Source organism: Hydra vulgaris, chromosome 04, assembly GCF_038396675.1.
Source record: "Hydra vulgaris chromosome 04, alternate assembly HydraT2T_AEP".
In the NCBI taxonomy this organism is placed as follows: Eukaryota; Metazoa; Cnidaria; class Hydrozoa; order Anthoathecata; family Hydridae; genus Hydra; species Hydra vulgaris.
The window spans coordinates 17,066,285-17,089,593 of NC_088923.1; the positions used below are offsets into that span (position 1 = coordinate 17,066,285).

The following is a 23,309-nucleotide window of genomic DNA, read 5'->3' on the forward strand; positions in this document are numbered from 1 at the left end:
ATTTTTTTTTTTTTTTATACCGGAATTACAGTATTTTAACAATCTTATCTTATTTTTAACTTCTAAATCCCATATAGGGGCTCTATGAAAAAACACTTCAATGTGCCAATCCTTCTCACTTTAACTTTAGACTTAATCCAACTTCACAATGAAAGCCAATTACTTATAATTGAGACTAGTGTAACAAAAAATGCATTTAACAAATAGTATACACCAGGGGGCAGAAATCTTTTGAAATTGAATAGCCAAAAGTTACAATTAAAAAAGTTTTTTAGTTTTTAAAGAGCTTACCAGCATCTTGACATCAAAAGAACCACATATAACTTGTGAGTCACAGGTTGTCGACACCTGGTATAAATGTTTAAATAATATAATGCAGCCTACCTATTTACATAATTTTTTTTGTTTGTGAAGCAGACTAACCAACAACAACTTTGAAAAAAATAGTAGTGTTACAAGTAAACATCTCCTGTGTGCTTATTTAATTCTTGTATTATTTACTTATTTAGTTTTCTATGTGTCGAGTATTTTTAAAGGGTATTAAATTTATCAAAAAAAGTAGCATTTTTGATGCCAACTTGCCTTGACGTCCTTCATCTCCACCTCCCCCTTGTCAACAATTGCCAAAAAGGTTCGAATCCCCTCTCCCCCTCCCTTTTTTGTTAACATAACTAATGAACAGCCCCTATTATATAATTAAAATAAGCATTAAAAAATAATTTATTAAAATAACTATACAAAATAATTTATATGGTTGTTTGAATAACCAAAGAAAACACTTTTACTTTATTTTGTAATTAAAGATAAATTTATCACTAACCGGCATGGTGGTGCTCAAAAGCTTGAATAGGCAAGTCAGGTTCTTCATAATTTGGTGATATCATATGATGAGCATTTTCTAGTATAAGTTAATGTTTTAAACATTTCAATAAATGTTAATATATAAAGTATAACTATTATTACTTAATATTATATTAAAATATAACAATATATCTTTAATATATAATATATATTTATTCAAAAATAATATAACAATAATAATTTACAAATTGTTATTAACTTCTTTATTACATTCATTTTTTTTTATTTCTTAACTATATATTTAAAACTTACTATATTTCTAAAGTGAGTAAAATTATACTTTAAAAAATAAAACATAATCATACCATGGTCATGATTCACATGTGTATGAACAGGTGCTAAGTAGCTGTGTGACTCTACATGAATGGGTAGATAGTTAATATGTTTTGTACTCTCAGATTGCATTATATCTGGAGAACTTTGAAAATTACTTTCTTCTTCGATACCATCTAATAATAATATTAAACCAATAAAAATTTTGTTCTAGTATACTATTAGAAAGTAATTTTTTTGCATTTAATATAAAAATTAAAATATTTTGTTTAATGATTTAACATATATTTTTATAATAAATTCTTCGGCAGAATTTTTAATCTAGAATAATATAAGACAGACTTGTAAATTAAAAATGAAGGACATCTACAAAACAATTTACTTTTAATTTGAGTTAAACCTTTTTATAGGGATTTTTCAAAATCAAACTGATCAAGCTCGTTTGTTTAGTGAATAAATTTATTTTATCTATCAACAGAAGATATAATACATGTACTAAAAGGCACTGTTCTTTCTAGAGGTATCATGGTAAATATGTCTACTAAAGAGACTAAATTGCTTATTGGAAAAACTAAAAAAAAAGAAAGGCTCGCATAAATTAAAATGTGATAAAATGACATGCATGAGTCCAATAAAACATGCTTTGAAAAATGAACTCTAAAGATAAGACCATTTACCACTTGCATTAGCAATTGATGATTTACCACTTGCATTTTGCTGTAATTCATCGTGTACATGTAAATAATTTGCATACTGTGTCTTATCACTTAATAAATCTGGATGACTTTGATGGTATCCAGTATCATCTATGTTACCTACATAAAAAAGAATCCTAATATATATTTAAGAAAATAATAATTTAAACATAACTTTAATGGAGTAATATAGATTCTGAAACCTGTTTGATACTTAAATGCCTTCAGAAATCAAATAATGATTTGATAATTTAATCAAAAATCATCAAAAATTGTTTTGACTGCAAATTTAGACGGTTAGATAATTAGAATATAACTATTTTATGCATTTTTAGATTTCTTTTTTAAATAAATGTAAGAAATAATAGAAAATATTTTCCTTAGAGGCTTTACAGATTACCAACATACAAGCAGATATAATTAAGCAGACATGGATACAACCTCTAATGTGCTCCTCTTTAAATTACCCACTTCATTTTCAAATTACCAACTTTTTACTTGGAACTTCAGTTGTTCATTTAAACAAACAAGTATAGATTTTGAAAAAAAAAGTAAATGCATATTGACCAAAGTTAGAGAGGTTTTTTACCTGAGACTTCAAATTTTATGAGCCGCTACAATCTACTGTTCAGGATACAATCTCAACTAAAAATACATTGATGGATTGTCCTTAATTTTTTTTTCCTATTTAAAACATAGGCAAGACTCGTGATTATTTAAATAAGAAATCCGAATAGCTTCAAAGAGTAAATGATCAACTCAAGTTGGCATACTTATTTAGAAAAAAACATAAGCAATAGATTAGTCTATATGACTATGGAATATCTATTTCTTATGACTATAGAAAAAAAAGGAAATTTACCCATTAAAAAAATTTCTATGACCAAAACTAGGAAGTAATAATAATTTTAAAATAGAGGAAGACTTTATCGCTTAAACTAAATTGCTTTATTCTGTTAAACCTCCTAAAAGGTGATATAATCAAAAACTCAAGTCAGCTAATTTTAACAGTCAATGTGGCAGAAATTCCAAATGGTTGTGCTAGTAATTATCTCCGGCATATTTTGAATCATTTTATGTTGCATACTGATTCAAAAAAAATTAAAAAGAAATAACTCAATTGTCACTTTTGCAACATTACAGAATTTCAGACCAACAGATAACCAACACTTCTGACAAACATTTAACAGATTACCAACATTTCTGATAACCATTCAACAGATATTTAAGTTGGGATTATTCTTTAAAAACATGCGCTTAAGCTGCATTGACATCGCCTGATTCTATCAAGTGCATAAGGTTTTAAAAAAATTTAAATTTATAAGTTCAAGTACTACATTTGGCTCCGAATTTCAAGGGAAAACCTTTTATACAGCATTTCTAAGGTAAAAAATTGTTATCAATTATCATGATTACCATGTAATTTTTTAGACTTTAAAAATACATTATTTTTTGAATAATTTTTATTGAAAAATAACATTCTGCTTTTAGGTATAAAAAAAAGGTGACCCATGTTTCAAACTTTTTTGAAGGACCATAGGCTATCATATGATATTTTTCCTCAGTACATTGGTAATAGATTGCTTATTATTTTTCATTTGGTTGGTTGGTATAGTTTAAGAATGCAAGAATTTGTTGATAAAATACTTGGAGAAGTCTTAAAAAAAATAAACATCACTTAGAATATTTATTTTAAATGACTAAAAAAATCATATATCGCTATCAGCCTAATCTATGGAAAAAAGGTTCTGACCAACTTATGGATAGTAATTTTCTACTTAAAAAATAAAAACAGAAATAATTTTCTATTATTATCAGAAGTACCACATAGAAATACCATTTAAGGAGGTATTTTCTTGGGTTCTACCTTGATATAATTTTTACCTTAAAATGATGATAAAGTGACATTAGCCACTTCACCATACTTTATATTATTCAAGATTATTCTTGTAATCAAAACAACAGTTTTTGAATTCTTTAAAGGTTTACATTCTCAAAAAAACAGTAATTCATAAAATGTGTTGATGTCAAGTTAAAGTTTTTTTTTACAACTTTAACTGATGCACTTGATTGTCCATTATTGGAAAATAAAACTTTAAAATTACAATAAATTACTACAAGTGTCTTAATAGAAAACCTTTTTTTTTTATAACAACTATTTTGGCCATGTCATTCTTATTTGTATTTTGTTGCCAAATGTCATATTATTTTATTGGATCTCTACCTAATCTCGCTGCAGAAATGAAACAACAGGCTGCAAGTTCCCCACATCACAAAATATGGGCAGATAGGACACCTGAGAATCTTCATTTACTAATAAAAAGAGCACCTAATGCGGACATAACATTTATCCATAGCGTTACAAGAGTTAAGTCTTTTTGGCTTTTGATTAAGGACTTTCATAGTCATTTCTGAAAAACATATTTGGGAAAAAATTACTTTACCAAGTTACTTATGACATTAAACAAGGAGCAAAATATTGAAAAACTGAAAGAAAAAAAAAATTGAGAAATGAAAAAATCACGATTGGTTGATCAAAGGAGAAAGTTCAAAATTGAGATATGAAAATGAGAAACAAACTTTCCAAAGCTATTAAAGTTTGTTTAAAATTTATTTTATGTTTAATTGTTTAACAACTAGAAAAACCACTACACAAAAAGTTGACACAAATTGGAAAACTTAAAAATTAATTAAATAATTTTAATAACTCAGTTAATAACTGGAATAAAACATCCCAGTTATTAACTAGAATGTTTTTTTCAAGGAAAAAATTATCAGAGTTAAAAGTATCAAATTAGGTGCAAGTATTATAAAAAATTTTCCTAATTTTTATTAGAAAAACAAAAAAGAAAAGGATGCAAAAGATTGTTAAGTTGACTAATATTGTTTTAGGAGCGGCGGCATGGTGGCCCCGAAGGCTATGGAAGAATCCCGCATGGACCTTTGACTTTTTATATAAATCTATATTTATACAAAAAAAATTTGCTGATATTTTTCAGAATGTAGAAAACCCACAAAAATTTCTTGTGTTTATGTTCGCACCTATAAAATTAATCACTTAATATAAAGTAATCGAATTTAAAGTAAAGTAATAACTTAAGGCCAATGATAGTAGGAGATTATATTTGAAATTCCCTACCAACAAATCAAAATTTCCCTCGATAAATCAAAATATCCCTCTTTATAAATTTTTCTTTCAAACTCGACCCATCGCTTCGCTCGGGTCTCGCAAATAAATATTTTTTTATAACAACCTTAATATTTGTCTGTACTATAACCTAATTTAGAGTCTTTAAGACTTTTATGTGTTTTTATTTATAGGAACTTATAGTTTATAAATCCTTAAACTTTAATAACAACAACTTAAAAAAAATAATAATAGTGCTTACAATTGGTAATAATTGTTAATTTGGATGAATGTTAAAATAACTAATTAAATGGTGTACAATTTAGATTGATTTTTAAGTATAAACTAATCTCAAAAATCTCTATAAATAATCAACTTTCATATAAATTTTGAGAACTATGCAAGGATAAATATTTTTCTGTTACTTGGAAATTTGTACAATCAATATTTTTAGAAGAAAAATGATGACCGTAAAACTCATATAGAATTTAAAGTGTCATTCTCAAGACGATTCCTTTTTTTGGTTTTCACATCTGTTACTATGGAAAATATGCGCTCCGCCTCTGCATTTGAATGCGGTAATGTTAGTCAAATTTGAGCAAGTTTTGATAGATTTGGAAAACATCATTTCATCTTTAAAATCTTTAAGGTTAAATATATAATGTCAGAATTCATCAATCTTATAAGAAAGTTATTTATTTTTTTAAATTTTGTAAAAGAAACTCATAGTTTACGCCACTCAATTTCTAAATTGTCGGATTGAAGTAGGTCTTTATACTTGTCTGGTAAAATTTTGAATTCAAAATCGTTCCGATCATTGTTTGAATCCAATATATTTGTGTGATCTATGAGCTGCGATTCTATATATAATGGATTATCAATCGGTAACCTTGATTTAATTTCTGAAGCTGCTGTACAATAAAAAGCAAGACATGTTGATTTTATTTTTTGTATAGTAGGGGAGACCGGGGCTAGTTGGCTCGGTTTTTACTCTATGAGCTCTGTAGCCCTAACAGTACATTTTTTTTAAAAATATTAAAGTGTAGTCTTAAAGAGTATGGATTAGGGTATCTTATAAAATTTGCATTCATTTACAAAAAAAAATTCTTGGGGCCTTTCCGGACCCTAAAAAATAAAAAAAAAATTTGCGCCAACTTACCCCACCGCGGGGTAAGTTGGCGCAAACTATAAAAATGATTATTAATGCACTATTAAGTGCAAAATTAATAGAAATTTTTTTAAATTAATTTTTGCAACAATTTTATTCCAAAATCTAATATTACTTTTAGCTGGTACTAAATTTTAGTCCGTATAAAAGCCAAACAGTAACCCACCTTTTATCTGTGGAAAAAAAACTAAAAAAATTTTTATTTTTTTGTAAGAATAAATATTTTCAATATTGTTAAAAATGAAAAAAATAAAAAATAATAATTGTATCAAAATAAATATTTTTTTTCATAGTAAATGCTATGAGCCAACTTACCCGTAATAATATCTCCCAAGCGCATGCGCGAATCCTGACAATACTACAGTGAATGATGAAATGTTCAATAAGGAAGTTTCTGAGTAATTTTTGTCACTTTCTGATGAAAGACTCTAAAGATAAACGCAGTTCGTCAACCTACCCCTGCGGCCAACTAGCCCCGGGACTTCTGGGAAGGTCTTTAATAAAATTTTCACAATCATGACCTAAGAATATATTTTTAACAAACGAAAAGTTGTTAGGATTTTTCACATTAATTTTTGATATGTGTGTTTGATTAAGACAATCAACCTTAATAAAATTTCTACCGAATTCTTTCATTAACTGAACAGATGCAGAAGATAACTTATGTAATAAAGTTATTTTGATTGTTTTGATTTATTTTGATTTATGTAATAATATTATTTTGATTATGTAATAGTATTATTTTGATAAATAAGATTTTGATTGAAACAACGCGTTGAAAGAATTAAAACAATTAATAACGTACTTCAAAAATAGTAAATATGCTTTACTGTAACTATTTTGGAGCTCACCCAGAATAATCTGCGCTCTTTAACTTATCTTCAAAAACAGCATTTTGGAAATAGTGTAATAAATTATCCCATGTTTCCAATACTCTTGAAACACACTGGTGCATAGAAAGCCATCTAGTGTTGGCTAACTTAAGGATTTTTTTCTTTCATTATTAAAATAATCTTGTATTTCGCATAATTGGGCATATCGTTTGGCACTACCAGATATATACAATGCTACAGCACGTTAAAGCTCTTCAGTTGATCTAGGTAAATGTTCACACGCTTTCCTGGCTATTATAGCAGAAGAATGGCAAATACATCTCATGAGTGTCACAGATGTTACGTCAGCCTTTAAATGTGAATAAAAAGAATTATAATTTCCTACCATTACATTAGCACCATTACATCCAAGGCCTATTATATTTTGCAGTGGTATATCCTTCTGATATAAACATAGTTTAAAAGATTCATAAATTTTTACTGCCGAACAATCAGTTGCATTTAGTGGTATCAGCTCCAATAACTCAGTTCGGATAGACCCACTTGATGGTGAAACATACCGAACTAGAGTACACATAAATTTTGTATCACAAATATCCGTTGGTTTGTCAACTAAAATGGAGAACTTAACATTTTTTGAATTACTCACGGTTTCCTTGGTCTAAACTTAAGCAATTACTTTTTTCACAATAGTTGAACATTTTTTTCTATTTAGTGTTATTTCTTTTGCAATAATACTGTCCCTGAAACTATCACTAAATACTTTTGTTAAAAGATCTGACATTTGAAAAGCTAAATTGTGTTCTGCAAATAAAGCTGCTATTTTAATTTCTGCCATTTTAATTGACTTGTTTAGATTGCAGAACTATCTTGTTTTTGCCCTTGAAATTGGTTATTGACTGAAAAGTTTAAATCAATTTTGCATTTTGAATGTGTTTCTTTCCTGCAGCATGTTTTTGTAAGTCACTTTTGCCGAACTTTAAATAAACGTAGCAAAATAAGTACGTATATAAAGTAAAGCACCTATTTGTATAAATAAATTCTACAAACTAAAAATGACAAGAATTTACCTGGTATGCTTTATATCTATGGCTGCCACCTCTAGTTAGGTTAAATCCGGGAGATCGGATTGAGCGGGGCTTGTCGAGCGGTGAGCGAGGCTCTGCTTGGGGTTTTGGGGGCGGGACATTATATTTTATTTGTATTATATGGAATACAGCAATGCCTGTGTACCTGATTGAATAAATATCAAGTATATTTCTGATCAGATCTTGCAGCAGCCAACAATTTGGGTTTCTTCATTAAGAAGTCATAAAACTGTGAACATTTGTACTTCATATTTTCACACACCTGCTGCTCAGCTCGCAAGACACGAAGTCCAAGACAATTTCGTTCTTTAGACCATAAAGATTTCATTACACTGAAAGTTCGTTCACATGAAAAATTTGAAACAGGTATAGAAAATACAAAGAATACTACTTTGAAAAGTTTGCCTCGCTAACCACACTTTTTTTCTTCGAGTTATGTAAAAAAGGTTACTCCATCGATCCACCACATTCGTGTTGGTCGCTACCAGCGCTGTTTGGACATTGCGCAGAATACATTAGTCTTCATAGTATTTATTTTGATCTACATCAATGCAAAACTTGACTGCTATTTGGTCAAATAAGCTCCAGGCCACTGGTTCGTTCAAAGTTAAGATACTCATGCTTTGATATTCTGAATTCTGGAAGTTGTACCATTTATCTAAGTAGTTTAATCATTAGGCATAGAATTCATCAACTTCTCTTTCAAACTTTTGTTTTATCTCTTGTGGTATTCTTTTCAGAAATTGAGCAGCAGCATGTCCATAAAATTTATCTAGTTTGCGATCTGCAATTTTCTTTCTTGTGACGACCATAATTTCATGTAACTCGAAACTAGTAGTTTGATCCAACTCTAAAGTTAGTACATCACTTTGAAAGACCTGCATAATATTATGTAAGAAACAGCAATACAATTTAGGAATGGACTCAATTTCGTCATCTTGAAATACATCCCTATTACTTTGTGGCATTCTTCTTCTCCCTTTGATACAAAATATGACCGCAACGCAGTCCATACCAGAAGTATTCTTTGCAGTGCTGGAAGTAAGAATAACCATCTTTTTGGTACGTGTTTTGCAAGAGAATCGTTTTTTTAATGCGCAAAACATGTACATTATTTGCAAAAAATATAAAATTTAGGACATATTTGTATTCCGGAAGATTTTGATATTTTTTTAAATTACTTTCGGGAGACGGAAGTTGATATCAAAATCCGGGAGATTCCCGTGCAATTCGGAAGATGTGGCAACCCTATTTACATCGGGCTTTCGAATTATCGTTTTGAACTGCATATAACTATTTCTTAAACTCTGAAAGCTCCAACCATTTAATTTTGCAATTATTTTTTGACGTTTTTTGTTTTTTTGGTGGAGTTTAGTAGATATCGTCAATATATTTATTACCTTATTTATTTAATACCTATTACGCACAGGCTACTAACCATAGAAGGAATAACAAGTTACAACGAATTAAACACACTCAACCAAAACTATAACACATTAAATGAAAAGCAAAGTAAAAGAAATAGAAAATTTTATTTAAAGATTTCAAAAATGTTTTTTGTAGTTTTTTTTTTCATCGATAAAGGCCGTCACGCTAAGTTGACGCTTAAGTTTAAAGTAATATGTCCTATGTTTACCGGCTTATGTTTAATGAAAATCTCGCGGGAGAGATTTTAATACTGGTTTCCCATTTTCCCACTAAACTGCTGCTTTACTAAGCATTCAAGAAGTTTTAATAAACCCAGAAGTGAAATTTTATATAAAATGTCAACTTTAATTTTGAGTTCCAATCTTCAATTTGTTCAATATTATAATCCATTATATATAGTGTCTGCAACAAAGGACGACAAATATTCTTTATTCCATCTTTCTAACACGACTACTTCTGTCTTTCATTCTTATGTACCCTAGTTTTTCTCAAACTCACTCTACTCTTGGTCCGTGGAGCAGGTAATGACGCTCCTTAGGGGCTCCAAACTTTGATAAGACTCTCCGCACTTTCTCCGCAAAATGGTAATGGTACATAACCATGCCTTTTTACATATAAACCTGGCAGACTGTCAGGAATTATAATAAATGAATCGATCAACTCGATTCCAATCGAGTCTAATATAATCGAATCTAATCGATCAATTTTTTTAATAATTGAGTAGTCTGTTAACCGCAAATTGATGGGAACTCGTATCCGGTTTTTTAAACGAATACTTAATAAAATCACCAATCACAGTGGTTTCACATAGATTAATAAGTATATCTCAGATTAATGAAATAATTCTAATAATTTTCCAAAAATTTCCCATTTTATTCTATTTTAATAATTTTTCTTCCCTTTATGTGTTTTTAGTGATTAATTTTCCCTCAAAACGGGAAATTCCCCTCCATTACCACATCACTGCCTTAGGTGTAAGTATATTAGTATTTTGCATAATAGCTGTTACAACATTAGACTTTAAACAAAGTAGATATTTGATGACGTATTATGGTATTTTTTTCATAAAAAAAAATGTATTATGTCTCATAATGGTTTTTAACGATCGTAATATTGACATAATAAATTCAATAAAGTCCGCATACCCATTAATTGTATTGAGTTTTAATTTATTTATGAAAAACACCGTAATGTTAAGTTTTATTTAAATAAGTATCGAATTCATGTTTTTTGCATTTTTGTAGCATTTCGAAATCGATATATACAAACTTAGCGTTAAAGTTGTATTTTAAGGAAATCAAAACATGAACGTGGCCGCTGTAGCACGGCACATATTAGAATATTTTCTGGAGAATTTTTTTTATAATCAGAAAAGACAATATATTCCTTAATAAAGATGCAGACAATAACCTAGAAATGAGTTTAGAAAATGTTTTGAGCCTGGAACTGAGTTTACCTGATATAACGTGATCTCTTACGTTAGATTTTTCACCATGACTCACTAATATAAACCCATTAACAATGGAACAAAATGCACCGTATTCATTTTTTCGTTTTTCAATACATGGTCAATTCTTTGTAAAATTGTTAGAAAGTGACGCTTCTTTTTTAGCATGTTTATTGAAGTATTCAAACTTGAAACAAATAGTTAAAACAGAAAATCAACGCGGCGCTAATAATAAAAAGAAATCGACGTCAATACGCTACGTATAGTAAGCACATTGTTGAGTCTTACTCAGAATTCCCTAATTCAGTACTTTAAAAAGATACTGGAAGTCACTGCATTGCCGGCAAAATTGTTTTTTTTTTTTAGAAAAATTTATGTAACAAAAAATACTTCTTATTTTAAAAGGTGGTGCAACGTGCGTGCGCATATCAATATTTTTACGCACGTTTAATATTGTAGAAGTATTTTAAATATGCCTTATAATTTTAAATTGACCGAAGCAAATGGTCCTTTGACTAGGGGACTGAGACACATAGCTTTAAACCGGGACATGTGTCGGTGTACTAAGACGTATGGCAACCCTATATTAACCTCAATTTATTAGTATCTACTGATGATTTATTTGAATAATGTCAGTTTTTTGTTGATATTAAAAGTATATATATGTATATGTGTGTGTGTGTGTGTGTGTGTGTGTGTGTGTACAGATACAAGCCCGTTTTTAGGCCATCCTGGCCTCAACCAAAATAAAGGTTGCAACCTCTCCAGCCTCCCTCTTTCCTCCACCCGTCCCCCTAAAAAAGTTCATACTTAAATACGATTTTTTTTAACTTAATAAATAAGTATAACTGCATTAGATCAAATACCAACAACTAAATGTAATAGATAATTATAAATAGTTAACCCAAAGAATAAGCAAGGGACAATCAGGTTTTTGTACTCTACATATATTTAGAGTAGGGTGAAATAAATATAAACATTTCTAAAAAATACATCGTTTTCATCTATGTTACATAATTTGACATCAGGGAATTTGGGTTCAATTTTTTTGATCAAATAAGAAGTAAACCCAGATGATTAGGATTTTAGTTTTACCGTTACCAATTGAAGTGGGAACAAAGCTCTTGACATGCAGACATTCATTTAGAAAATAAATTTTTGCATTGTTTGGATAGATTTATAAAAGTTCTTAAACGTACGATGTGATTTATGTTGCATTCACATCGCACGCTCAAGAACTTTTTTCCAAATTAATGTTCGCGTTAAAGTACAAATTTTATTTTTGGAAGACGGACTAGGAATCCAAAACGAAAAAGAAGTAGAGTATAAGCTTGTCTTTGCCTTTCAAGCTTAGCTAAAAGTTGATTCATGATGACATTGGTCTCAACAATTATTTACCTCTCCAAGTGAAGTCTGATGTCTCAATAGACGTCAATTCGTCATGTTGATGCTTGCGCGCTCTTTTTCGTTTCTGGTCAGCAGAGTACTTGTTAGTCCCCTTCAATATTATAGCTTCTCTTTTAAATTTGTCAAAACAGAGTGCTATACCGTTCATTCACCATTGCCAAATCAACTTTAACTAATTAAAGCATTTTGTTCATTTTGTTGAACCTAGTAGACTTCTCAAAAAGTTTTGAAAGTCACTATAGTAGAAGCTAGTAGACTTCTAAAAAATAGACCAGCTGGAGATAAGAGTCTCGATAGTCATCAAAAGTACAATTACGGAAAGATTCAACAAAGTGAACAAAACTTGTCTGTTGCATTGTATATGTAATATGTTTTTTCAAGTTCTTAGATGTCAATAGTGTTTGTATATTTGTAAATATAAACTATGCGTTTAAACTTCAAGGTGGCCTTAAAAGAGCTGAATAATGAAAAACCGCATAAGCCGAACACGATAGTACTATCGCGTTAGGCCTATGCATTTTGTCATTATTTAAGTCTTTATTAAAGACCATCTTGTCATTTATGTTATCGTTTTTCTCAAAAACTAACTTGATGAGCAGACAATACCAAGTAGATAATGTGACAGAGTTTTTCAAAACTATGATTTTACCTACACCTCAGAAAACTTCTATTGGCATCAAAAAAATACTGAATAAATTTTCATCGGTTAAACTCTGCTTGTAATGTATCTTTTCTGACCCTTTGCATCCCCATTTATTGACAATGTCATTTTATTAACTTTATGTAAATGTTATTTACTGCTCACAACGTGGTATCTTTAACTCTATATTTCGTAGGCTGTAGCTTACAATTTAAGTTATTAGCTCGTTCACAAATTTGTTGATACTGTCAAGTGTAGAGATTGGCATCAACTATTAGTGTTAGCACTTTTCCTGCTGACAATGTTGCTGGTTGCTTTAGAAATATTCATTTCAAAATGTTTTTTTTAAAACATGAAAGTCATTTTTAAAGCAACCAGCACTTCTAAAGCAAAGATCACTCCTCTTTCCCCATATCGCTAATTTGGTCAGAAACGGCATTAAACCTCAAACTCCTTGTTTATGAGTCTAAATTTCTAATCATTGCACCGCGTCTGCATAAAAATAAAAACACATTTTTTGTGCACCAGCAACGTCTAATTTTGTTGAACAAATTTGCTTTTTTATAAGGCATTACGTTTATGCATTGTAATTAACATTGATACTGAGCTATTGTTTATTTTTGATGCATTTTTTAAAATTAGAAATCTTGAAAAATGAAATCTACAAAATCTAGTCAAATTGATGTAGGAAAATATTAACAAAAATAAAAATGATCCCACAAAAGCAGTATATGTTAACACTCCTTAAAAACCATTTCTATAAATTTCCAGAACTTAGTTAGCCCTAAGTTAGATTAGTTCTAAGTTTTGAAAAAAATCTTTAAAAAAACTAATTTCAAGTCTTAAATTAAATTAAAAATTTAAGAAAGGTTTTTTGATAAACGAGCAAAGAATCCAAAACTCTTACAAAATACAAAAAATAAACCATGACTTTCTGTAAACATATATACATGTGTCTACAAATTTGAGTGTGAAGTTTAAGGCAAATGTTATATTGGTAAAACAGGAATATATACTTGTTTAGGCCAACATCAAACAATTCATACGAGGTTAAGATAAAAATGCTGTGTTTGAGTACCATTTAAACGGCCGTGGCGCAGTTGTTGACTCCGGTGTAGCAGCTTAAAATAACTCCCTGTAAATAAATACTCCCGGAGTACTTATTTCCTAGTCAAAAAGTACTCCCCCAGTCATTTTAGGCTAGTAAATAAATACTCCCTTTAGTAAATAAGTACTGCCAATGAGAGTACTTATTACCATTTAAATTAAATTCGAAAAGCAATCTTGTAATGGCAATTGATTTTACATTTGTAAATTCTGTTTTGTGGTAAATTGAGCAGTATTATGCTATAGTTAAGTTCTTAAACTTATTAAAAACCAAGTGAACTCAGTAGTATATCAAGGCTGAAAAAGGATTTGAAGGCATCGCGATGCATCGCTTGTCGTAAAATTGTTCCTTCAATATCGAAAGTAAATTTTCCACACTCTTAAAATAAAAAATGGCGAGACATGTTGATTTTGTAGCAATTGAAAAGTACCTTAAAGAAAAAGTTTGTCCTCTAGAAATTAAAGCTGATAAAGGAAAGAAATCTAATTTTCGAAAAGCTGTCAAAAATTTTAGCATTTTATCTGGACAATTATTATCCGTATCAAAAAGTTAATGATCAAGGAAGAGAGTTTGTAAATGAAGTCAGCGAAAAATTGCATGCAATGACAGGAACTGAGCATAGGGTAACTTCTGCTTACCAACCCCAATCTAATGGCTTATGTGAGCGTCAGAATAGAACTATAAAAGAAGCATTAGTTAAAGTTCTTGATGAAAAAGCTGTGGAATGGCCCTACATTATTGAAGGAATATTATTTGCACATCGTGTTAGCAAGCACACTTCAACAAAATATTCACCATTTTTTCTATTATATAATCGAGAACCTACTTTACCTGTAGATGTTAAATACAGAATGGTTGATATTAAAAAGCATGACATTGAAAGTTTTGACAGAGAAACTTTTGATGCAGTTCTTACTTCTTTTATTTCTTTACGAGAAAAAGTTTACCATACCGCATTCAAAAACATTCAAACTGCTCAAAATAAACAGCAGAAAGATTATAATAAACGCTATCAAGCACCTCATTTGATTGGAATTAATGATAAAGTTCTTTTAAAAATCAAAAAAGGATAGATAGAAAAGGAGGAAAATTTTCATTTAAATGGCTTGGTCCATATACAGTACATTCAATTTCTAAAAACAACTTGTGCACTTTGGTTAACCAAAAAAATACTACTCTAAAGAAAAAATACAATGTTACTTTACTTAAGCCATACATTGATAAAAATAAAAAGTCATTATATAATGATATGTTGAGTTCTTGTGTTGAAACTGAAGAAAAAGTTACAAGTTTATGGTGCATGTTACCTGACGAAGTTGTTGAAATGATATTGATTAGTGCAGTGAAAACATCCATTATTGTTACGGAAACATATCAATCGTTGTATCATACCTGTAAGAGATTTAAAAATATTTTGCAACAAAAAAAAAAGTTTCTTCTTCCGCGTATTTTCCTTAAATTTCAAGATCACGAACTCTCAAGTTTAATGCAACGGAACAATAGAATAAAAGTAAGTATTCAAAAATTATTAAAAATATTTGGATCTTTTAGTGGAGTTGCAGCTTGCTTGAAAAATATTGTCAATTATGAAAAATGGAAATCTGCATGGATTATCATTTGTGCAGAAAAACATTCTTGGTTTACAGTTGAACAAACATTTTGGAAATCACATCAAATAATCAATTCAGTTGACTCAAAAAAGGCTTTAAAACCTCAAAAACTATGGTTAAATTTTCCAAATCTTTATCATCTTAAAAATGAAGATAAACAGATTTTGTTGTCTCATAATTCGTGGCTAAATGACAACATCATGGATGCTGCCCAAATGCTTATTTGTAAACAGCTAGGACCAAATGCAGAATTCCAATCTGTACTAAATTCTCAAAAATGTTCAAATAATCCATACCAGCCAGTCAATACTGAACATATTCAACTTATGCATAATGGTTCATGCCATTGGTTTCTTACATTTTGTTCTAATGGAAGAGTCAATATTTGTGATAGTCTTTATGATTCACTGAATCCTGTTTCTTTGAAATGTGTTCAGTCTTTATATAAAAACAATGTTAATAGTAATGAAGACTTACTTATAACTTTTCTGCCTGTACAAAAACAAACAGATGATTTTAATTGTGGATTGTTTGCTGTTGCCTTTGCAGCCGAATTATTAGCAGGTAAATCACCTATGGAAACGAACTTTGATGTATTGAAAATGCGGGGACACTTGTTATCATGTTTAAAGTCTCAGCATCTTTTACCTTTTCCTCAAAAGAATTTTTTTTGTTTATAAATATTGTATTCAAACACAATAATTACAACTGTAAAATTTTATAAACTGTAAATAATTACTTTTATCTATTAATTATTTTTTTGTACCAAAACCGCAGGCCAAAAATAGTGCTGGGTTCCAGTATTAGCATTTTTTTAGAAAAGAAAAATTAGGAAGAAATTTTTAATAAGGGATTTTCTCATGATAATCCCAAGGAATCATAAGGATTCTAAATACTACAAGATATAACTGTTTAAAATAAAAATAAAAAATTAACCATGGGAAACCCAATAAAATGCCGATTAAAGCCGATTACCAAAAAAAACGGTACAAGTAGAAAGAAAAAATATCCTCTTGATAAAATTTGGAGGTGCCACGGTATTTTTATAATATTTTTGAAAACTTTAAAGGAAGTAAAATAATAAAAGATGCAACCTCTTTTCAATGTAAAAATACTGTAAAAACCATCTGTTTTTTAACCTATGTTGTTACGCTTAAAATTATTTAATCAGTACGCATCAGAGAGATGCGACGCGCCACCTCAAATTCAGTGTTATATTTATATATTTCAAAATTCAACTTTAGGGGAGTACTTATATCCTGGGGGAGTATTTATATACTAGGAAATAATTACTCCCGTGAGTAATTATTTCCTAGGATAAAAATACTCCCGGAGTACATATTTCCTAGGAAATAAATACTCCGGGAGTATTTATTGACGGGATTAACTTTAGACTGCTATACCGGCATTGAAAAGTTTTAGGTTCTCTGCTCACTCTGGCCATAAAAGTGACCAAAATAAGGAAAATGCTACAAAAACTGGTTCTTTTTGATCCTCCCCACAGTGAAGCGAAATGTTGTAAAGCAATGAACGTTTATATCAAGTTATTGTCTTTTTTATTTACACAATTTTTAAGTTGTGGACTGCCCCCAGACTTTCTCTTTCCTATGAATTTTTTTGATGCTTTTTTTTTTAATTTTTAGATTCTAGAAATTATTTTAAGAATATTTTCTTAGTAAAAAAAATGTGTATTATGTTGATTTACTATATTTTTTATGCATTAAAGTGTAACCCCATTGGTTTTATATGCTGATAGATGAATTCTTAAAAGAAAAGTAAAAATTTAAAAAACAACATTAATTTAGAAAAAAAATTTATTCATCTACTCGTCTGAGGAGGCCCTGTACATCAGGATTAAAATAAGGAATAGTGATTGTCTTGAAGTTTTAAAAGCAATGGAAGAGATCATAGGATTGCTCCTTAGATAATAGAATTGGTTCCGTATCACACTAATTCTAAACATTTTACATGATTGATCTTTGCATTTCTTATAGCCTTATTTTGTGCTTCCTGAGCTTTCTCAGAATAGGCCCCAAAGGGAAGATCCAAATGCTCAGATATTAGAAATCCATGCTCCAGAACCCTGTGTGGGCGGTATAATGTACCAAGGAAAGACTCTCACTATTAGCCCTGAAGTTTTAAAGCATCCAATTTTAGGTCGAATCCACTGCAAACTGCATTCAATATGTTTCTGAGCTTTACAATGATGTCCAAGTAACGACTTATTATTTCAATGAAAGATTCTGCTGCAAGAAATGGTCTTCTTGCAGTGTTTCCTTCATTGGTATTTCCAAATCCCTGCTTAGAAGTATCAACCACTAAGCTTAGTTCTTTTCTAAACTTTCTTTTGATTTCCTTTTTCCGAGCTTCTGGTGACCGGGACTGGTATCCATTTTATATCCCAAGTGTAAAATGAATTCAAAATTGTGTATCCAACAATGCTCCTGTGTTTGGCAAAATATCATAGCTGATTGTTCGGATTCTGTGTCCGGCAAAAAACCAGATTTGGCGCATCCCTAATACTAATTCACTTTTAACAAGGCTGCAAGTAATCACTAATAAGTTGGGAGTTAACATAAAGATAGGAAAAAAATCTAGATGAATTTAAGTTTTAAATTTAGTGGTACAAAAAGATTAACCATTAATGCTAAGACACTGGTGGCATTACCCAATATCTGTCTTTGTATTTCCTTAAAAAATTATAAAAATGATATTAGTAGAAGTTATAATCATATAACTATTCATTTTGTGGCCATAATCCTCATTTTACGGCCATTAAAGTAGATTTTATTTAATAAATTATACAAATCAACTTTTTTAAAGATGCCAACATTTATTTTAAGATTTAGTTTTTAAAAAAAAGTTTGTTCTTATCTTTTTATATCTTTTTTAAAGCACCTCTGACTTATTGAGTTTAAAAAGTAAAATGAACATAGTAAGTGAAAGTAAATGAAAAGTAAACAAGTAATTGAAGAGTAAAATGATAATTTAGGTATAAATCGTAATTACAAACATATATAACTATTTAGTTCATAGTCAAACCTTAAAAACGTAATCAAAGAAACTACTATTATGTTCTTACCTTCAGTTTCATTAGCAATATTTAAAGCAGGTTCTACACTTGAAGTTTTGTGGTGAACTCTTCCTAAGTTTTTATTGTTTTGTTCAACTACATGACCTTCATGATTTGTATGGTGATTAATTGAAGAAGTATTTATTTTTTTATGATAGTCTTTTGATTGAGAATCTGAACCAAGCGCGCATTCTTTACTGGAACATTCCGTCAAAGAAGACTTTTCGGTATTGTTCAAAACAGCTGGTTCTGTATTGTTTATCGCAATAAGTTTTTTGGGCAAAGCTTTTATCGTTAAATAAGATATTTCTTTTATTTTTGAATTTGCTTCGTTTTTAAATTGTTGAGACAAGTTCGTTTTGTTTAAAAATTTAAAGTTTGACAAACGCTCTACAGGATATGTAGCGTTTGTTGTGTTTGAAGTTGCGGAAATATTCAACAAATTTACTTTTGGATAAAGAGTTAGATTTTTTATGTCGGAATTTTCCTTTGTCTTTTCATTATTAGAATAATTACCAATTTCAATTTTTAAATGTCTATTAGGTTTAATAACGGTATCTTTAGAAATACCTAAGCGTAAATGGTTATACTTTTTAATGTGGTCATTGTCTCCGAAATATTTGTCGAAAAGTTTAACTCTTTTTATCCCTGGTTGGTTATACTTTTGATTAAAAAAATGAAAGCGATCAAATCGATTTGTGTATAAACTTAGTGGATGTTTATACTTTTCATGTAGCGGATATTTGTTTCTCTTAATTCCCTCAAAGTCATTTTTTAAATGATGGTGTTTATGGCGTTTGTTTGCAAAGACAATTTCAACTAGAATAAAAAACAGCAAGCATATCATATGGGGAAAAATCCGCATGATTTTACCCTTTCTGTATTTGATTTTTTCTTTTTATAAATGTGGTTTCACTTGAAGTTTATAAACTGGTTATCGTTATAACAGATTACCGACATAAACCATTGTTGTTTGCTACGGCTTCAAATCTTTTCCTTTTTTATTTACCTAAGACGTGAATTTTTATTTTATATGCAAGTTATTTTATCATGTAAGTCATCTAAGATTGTTTTAAATGTTTATGTGTGTTTTTATACATTTTATATTACATGGTTGCTATAATATTAAAACCACTTAAACAAACCGCGAATAATGCTATTGAAAAACGAATACCTCATGACAAATCGTTAATTAACGTTAAAAAGTTGAGTAAAATTCGTTTTGAATATAATTTGTTTACAATTTCAGCGTTTACTTGTAATTAAAATCAGAAGTTTCGCACAAGCTCACAATACGCAAAATAAAAAATACCTGTTCATACAGAACGATGTCTGCTAGTTTACAGGCTTTTCTTTTAACATAAAAAATAGAATAAAGTTTTTCGACGACAACTTACATTAATGATAAAATAATTAAACCACGTGGTATTTTTCAAGGGAATTTTAAGACGCAACGTCTCCCAGAATACCTGCAGTATATTGTTTTTCGTAATCAACATAATTGATTTATTCTCAAGTACCTCTTCTTAAGCGTAAATCTACTTTTATTTTATTATAAGATAAATCGATAAACAACGACGACACATCTGAAAAGTTTTCTCGACCCCGAATGGCTAAAATAGTATGAAACTTTTTTGGTGCTTGCGGTTGACTGAAACATTTTATTATTCAGTAATACAACTATCAATTTAATACTAAAATATATTTTTTCAACAATAAATTACATGAAAAAATATGGGTTTAAAGAGCATCATTTTACTCAAAATGGAATGTAATTAAAAATTTTAGATTATAGGAAAAGTAAAAAAAGTTCAAAAAAATTTGCAGTAACTAAATATTTTGTTTAGACTAAAATGAACGAAAAGAACACTAATTTTGTTTAGTGTTATGATTGGAAATTAAATGTTTACCTAAGTTACGGTCATACATAACACGGCCTCGGCCTTGCCTTAAGGCTAAAAATTAAGGCATTGGCCTTGGTCTTGGTCTTGGCCTTAAATATTTTGGCTTTAGTCTTGATTTTTTGGCCTTGGCCTTAGAGTTAGAAGTTTTCATCCTTTATTTTTATGTATTTTTGTTTTCAGCTTTCATATATATCTAAAAGTAAATTTTCTAATTTACTTCGATGAATCCTTCACATAACCTTGGTTTATTTTTACAAAATGTGGTTTTGTTGTCACAGCAATTGTTACCTACAGTTTTGTTAATAATTGGCCTTAACTTAAGACAAAAATTTTAGTCTCTGGTCTTAAAAATGTTTGCGTAGGTCTTGGCCTTGAAACTCTTATTCTTGGCCTTGACCTTAAAACTATTGGCCTTAATCTTGTCCTTGGTCTTGTAACATGCGGCCTTGACCTTGGCTATGGCCTTGCTACTTTTGGCTTTGATAACAACTCTGGTAACTAGGTAGGAAACTTGAGAAATATTTAGTTGCTTAAAGTATTTTAAACATGATTAGATAATTAGTCTAAAAATTTTTTTTTTTTAAGTTTTGTTATTAATGTTATAAGATTCTTAAAAGTAACAATATGCATTTTTTTAAAAGGGTTGGCATTACATATCATGAATATTCACAAATAGTACGAATACTAAACTAAAGTAAACGCTAATTAAATAACTAAAAAATAGTAGCAATTCCTGTAGGCATATTACATTATTTAGGCGTGTTAAGGACGTCCTACGGACTTAAGTGACGTCTATAAGACGTAGTATACAACCTAATAAAATATCATATAATATAATACGACTAAATAATAATATAAAGCGTCTATAAGTTAATAGTATGTTAATATATATAGTATATTAATATATACCGGCGAACACAGACGTCCATCAGACGTCTGTGTTCGTTGGGATATAATAATGTTAATGCAAAATTAATGATGACAATAATAATAGTAATATTATTAGATATAAATATAATAATATAACTACAACTAAAACGTCTAAAATGGACTTTAAACGTTAACCTACACTCCTCTTGGACTTCGGAATCTGACTCTGGCTGGTAATGGCTTCAACTCGTCGCCATTAATATTACTAGGGTCTAAACCCCATATTCACCACCAAGAAAATTAAAAAAATAAGCCATTTTTCAGAGGTGCGTCTCCAATCACATAATTCCACTAGCATCGAATGTAAGATCATCAATTATTTCGAAAAAAGCAGAAAATGTTACACAATAATATCAAAGAAAGTTATTGATACACGCCCGAAATATCAAAAAATATCAAAGAAAGTTATCGATACACGCCCGAAACGAAGCAAAATATAAATTTTTTATGTAATCATTTATGGCTTCTTTTTATTGTCTTTGACGTTTTTATATAATATTCGTAACTGTTTTTTTATAATATCTCACGTCTGATGACGATCTGTCCAAAAACAGGTCAAAATATTAGAAAGAAAAAAATTAGTTTGTTTTATGCTTTATATTTTAAATATATTTCATCAACTTATTGCTCTCACGTTTGGGGCAGGAGGGCCAAAATTTTGAGGCTTTTTTGTTCCCAAGCTCCAATCATCGCAATTTTTTGCAAAGCACCCTTATTTGACATAAGTATAAACATATAAATGTTTGGAGTTTGCTCCATGTCTGGAAGTTAGCTATCTCAAAGACCAAAAAATGCTTTTGGCGCCCCTTTATATAACCAATATTAATTTAGTTTTAAGTAGTTATAAACTTTTTTACTCACTAATTTTAATGATGTAAGTAACGTTTAAATAAAATTACTGCAAAATGATATGCCTAAAAATGGTAAAGATAATGATAATGCTTAAAAAATGTTTACATATCAAGTCTTATGATGTCTTTGACTATATTTCAGGATCTTGCTGGTCTATCAGGAACTTTTTATCTTCATTTATCTTAATGCGACAACCCCATTCACCATGGACTGGTAAATTTTTCTTTCAAATTTTCTTAGTTGCAGGAAATTGAAATAGTTGACTTTTTAACTATCATTTCATAATATACTCATCATAGGGCTACATCACTTGTTGGCAACTGATTCGGCCCATCTATTTTTGAATGAATTTTCTACTAGCTAAACATTTGTAATTAAGCGTGTTGCTTTACCAGCAAATGATAAGTCTGAAGAAGCCATCTTCCTAAGTAGCTTTTTTTTTATACTTTTTTACGATAATGGATATATATATAATATATAGATTTAATAAAAATAAAATGTTCAAAACCAAATAATAAAAAATAAAAAAAATCTTATATGATACAAATGCCACCCAATCCCCTTTCTACCCAACCATGCCAACGCTATGATTTAATTTATTTAAAAAATAATTTCTGAACATTAGTTTACAAAGTTTGTAACAAATTATTGCAAGTAAAATATTTTTCAAGAATAAAATCAAAATATGCATTCAAGAAAGGTTTGGTAAATAACGAGGAGGGAATAAATCTAAATTCATTTACACTTACACTCTTTTGTGAACTATCTATGTGATAAATTTAAAGTATTCAAAATTACTTGTTTTATATGTTAAACAGTTTATTACAGCATTTTGTATGAAATGAACGCCAAACCAGCCTTAACT

General features: G+C 29.5%; 1 protein-coding gene across 17 annotated transcripts in view; it reads right to left on the reverse strand.

Moving 5' to 3' along the window:
* The window catches only part of LOC100197752 (adhesive plaque matrix protein 2), a 65,953-nt gene extending 45,873 nt beyond the window's left edge, over window positions 1–20,080 (reverse strand). For 3 of the 17 annotated variants that reach the window (XM_065795643.1, XM_065795642.1, XM_065795640.1), the window contains exons 1-3: window positions 5,219–5,478; window positions 1,167–1,310; window positions 821–898 (exon numbers count right to left, since the gene is read on the reverse strand). In XM_065795643.1, coding sequence (XP_065651715.1) covers window positions 821–898; window positions 1,167–1,266 — 178 coding nt within the window. In that variant the 5' untranslated portion in view covers window positions 1,267–1,310; window positions 5,219–5,478. Of the gene's footprint in view, window positions 1–820; window positions 899–1,166; window positions 1,311–1,811; window positions 1,950–4,968; window positions 5,066–5,218; window positions 5,479–18,767 lie in introns of those variants that run through there. The other 14 variants (XM_065795631.1, XM_065795628.1, XM_065795629.1 and 11 more) reach the window with 11 other exon arrangements.
* Between the last annotated feature and the right edge of the window lie 3,229 nt (window positions 20,081–23,309).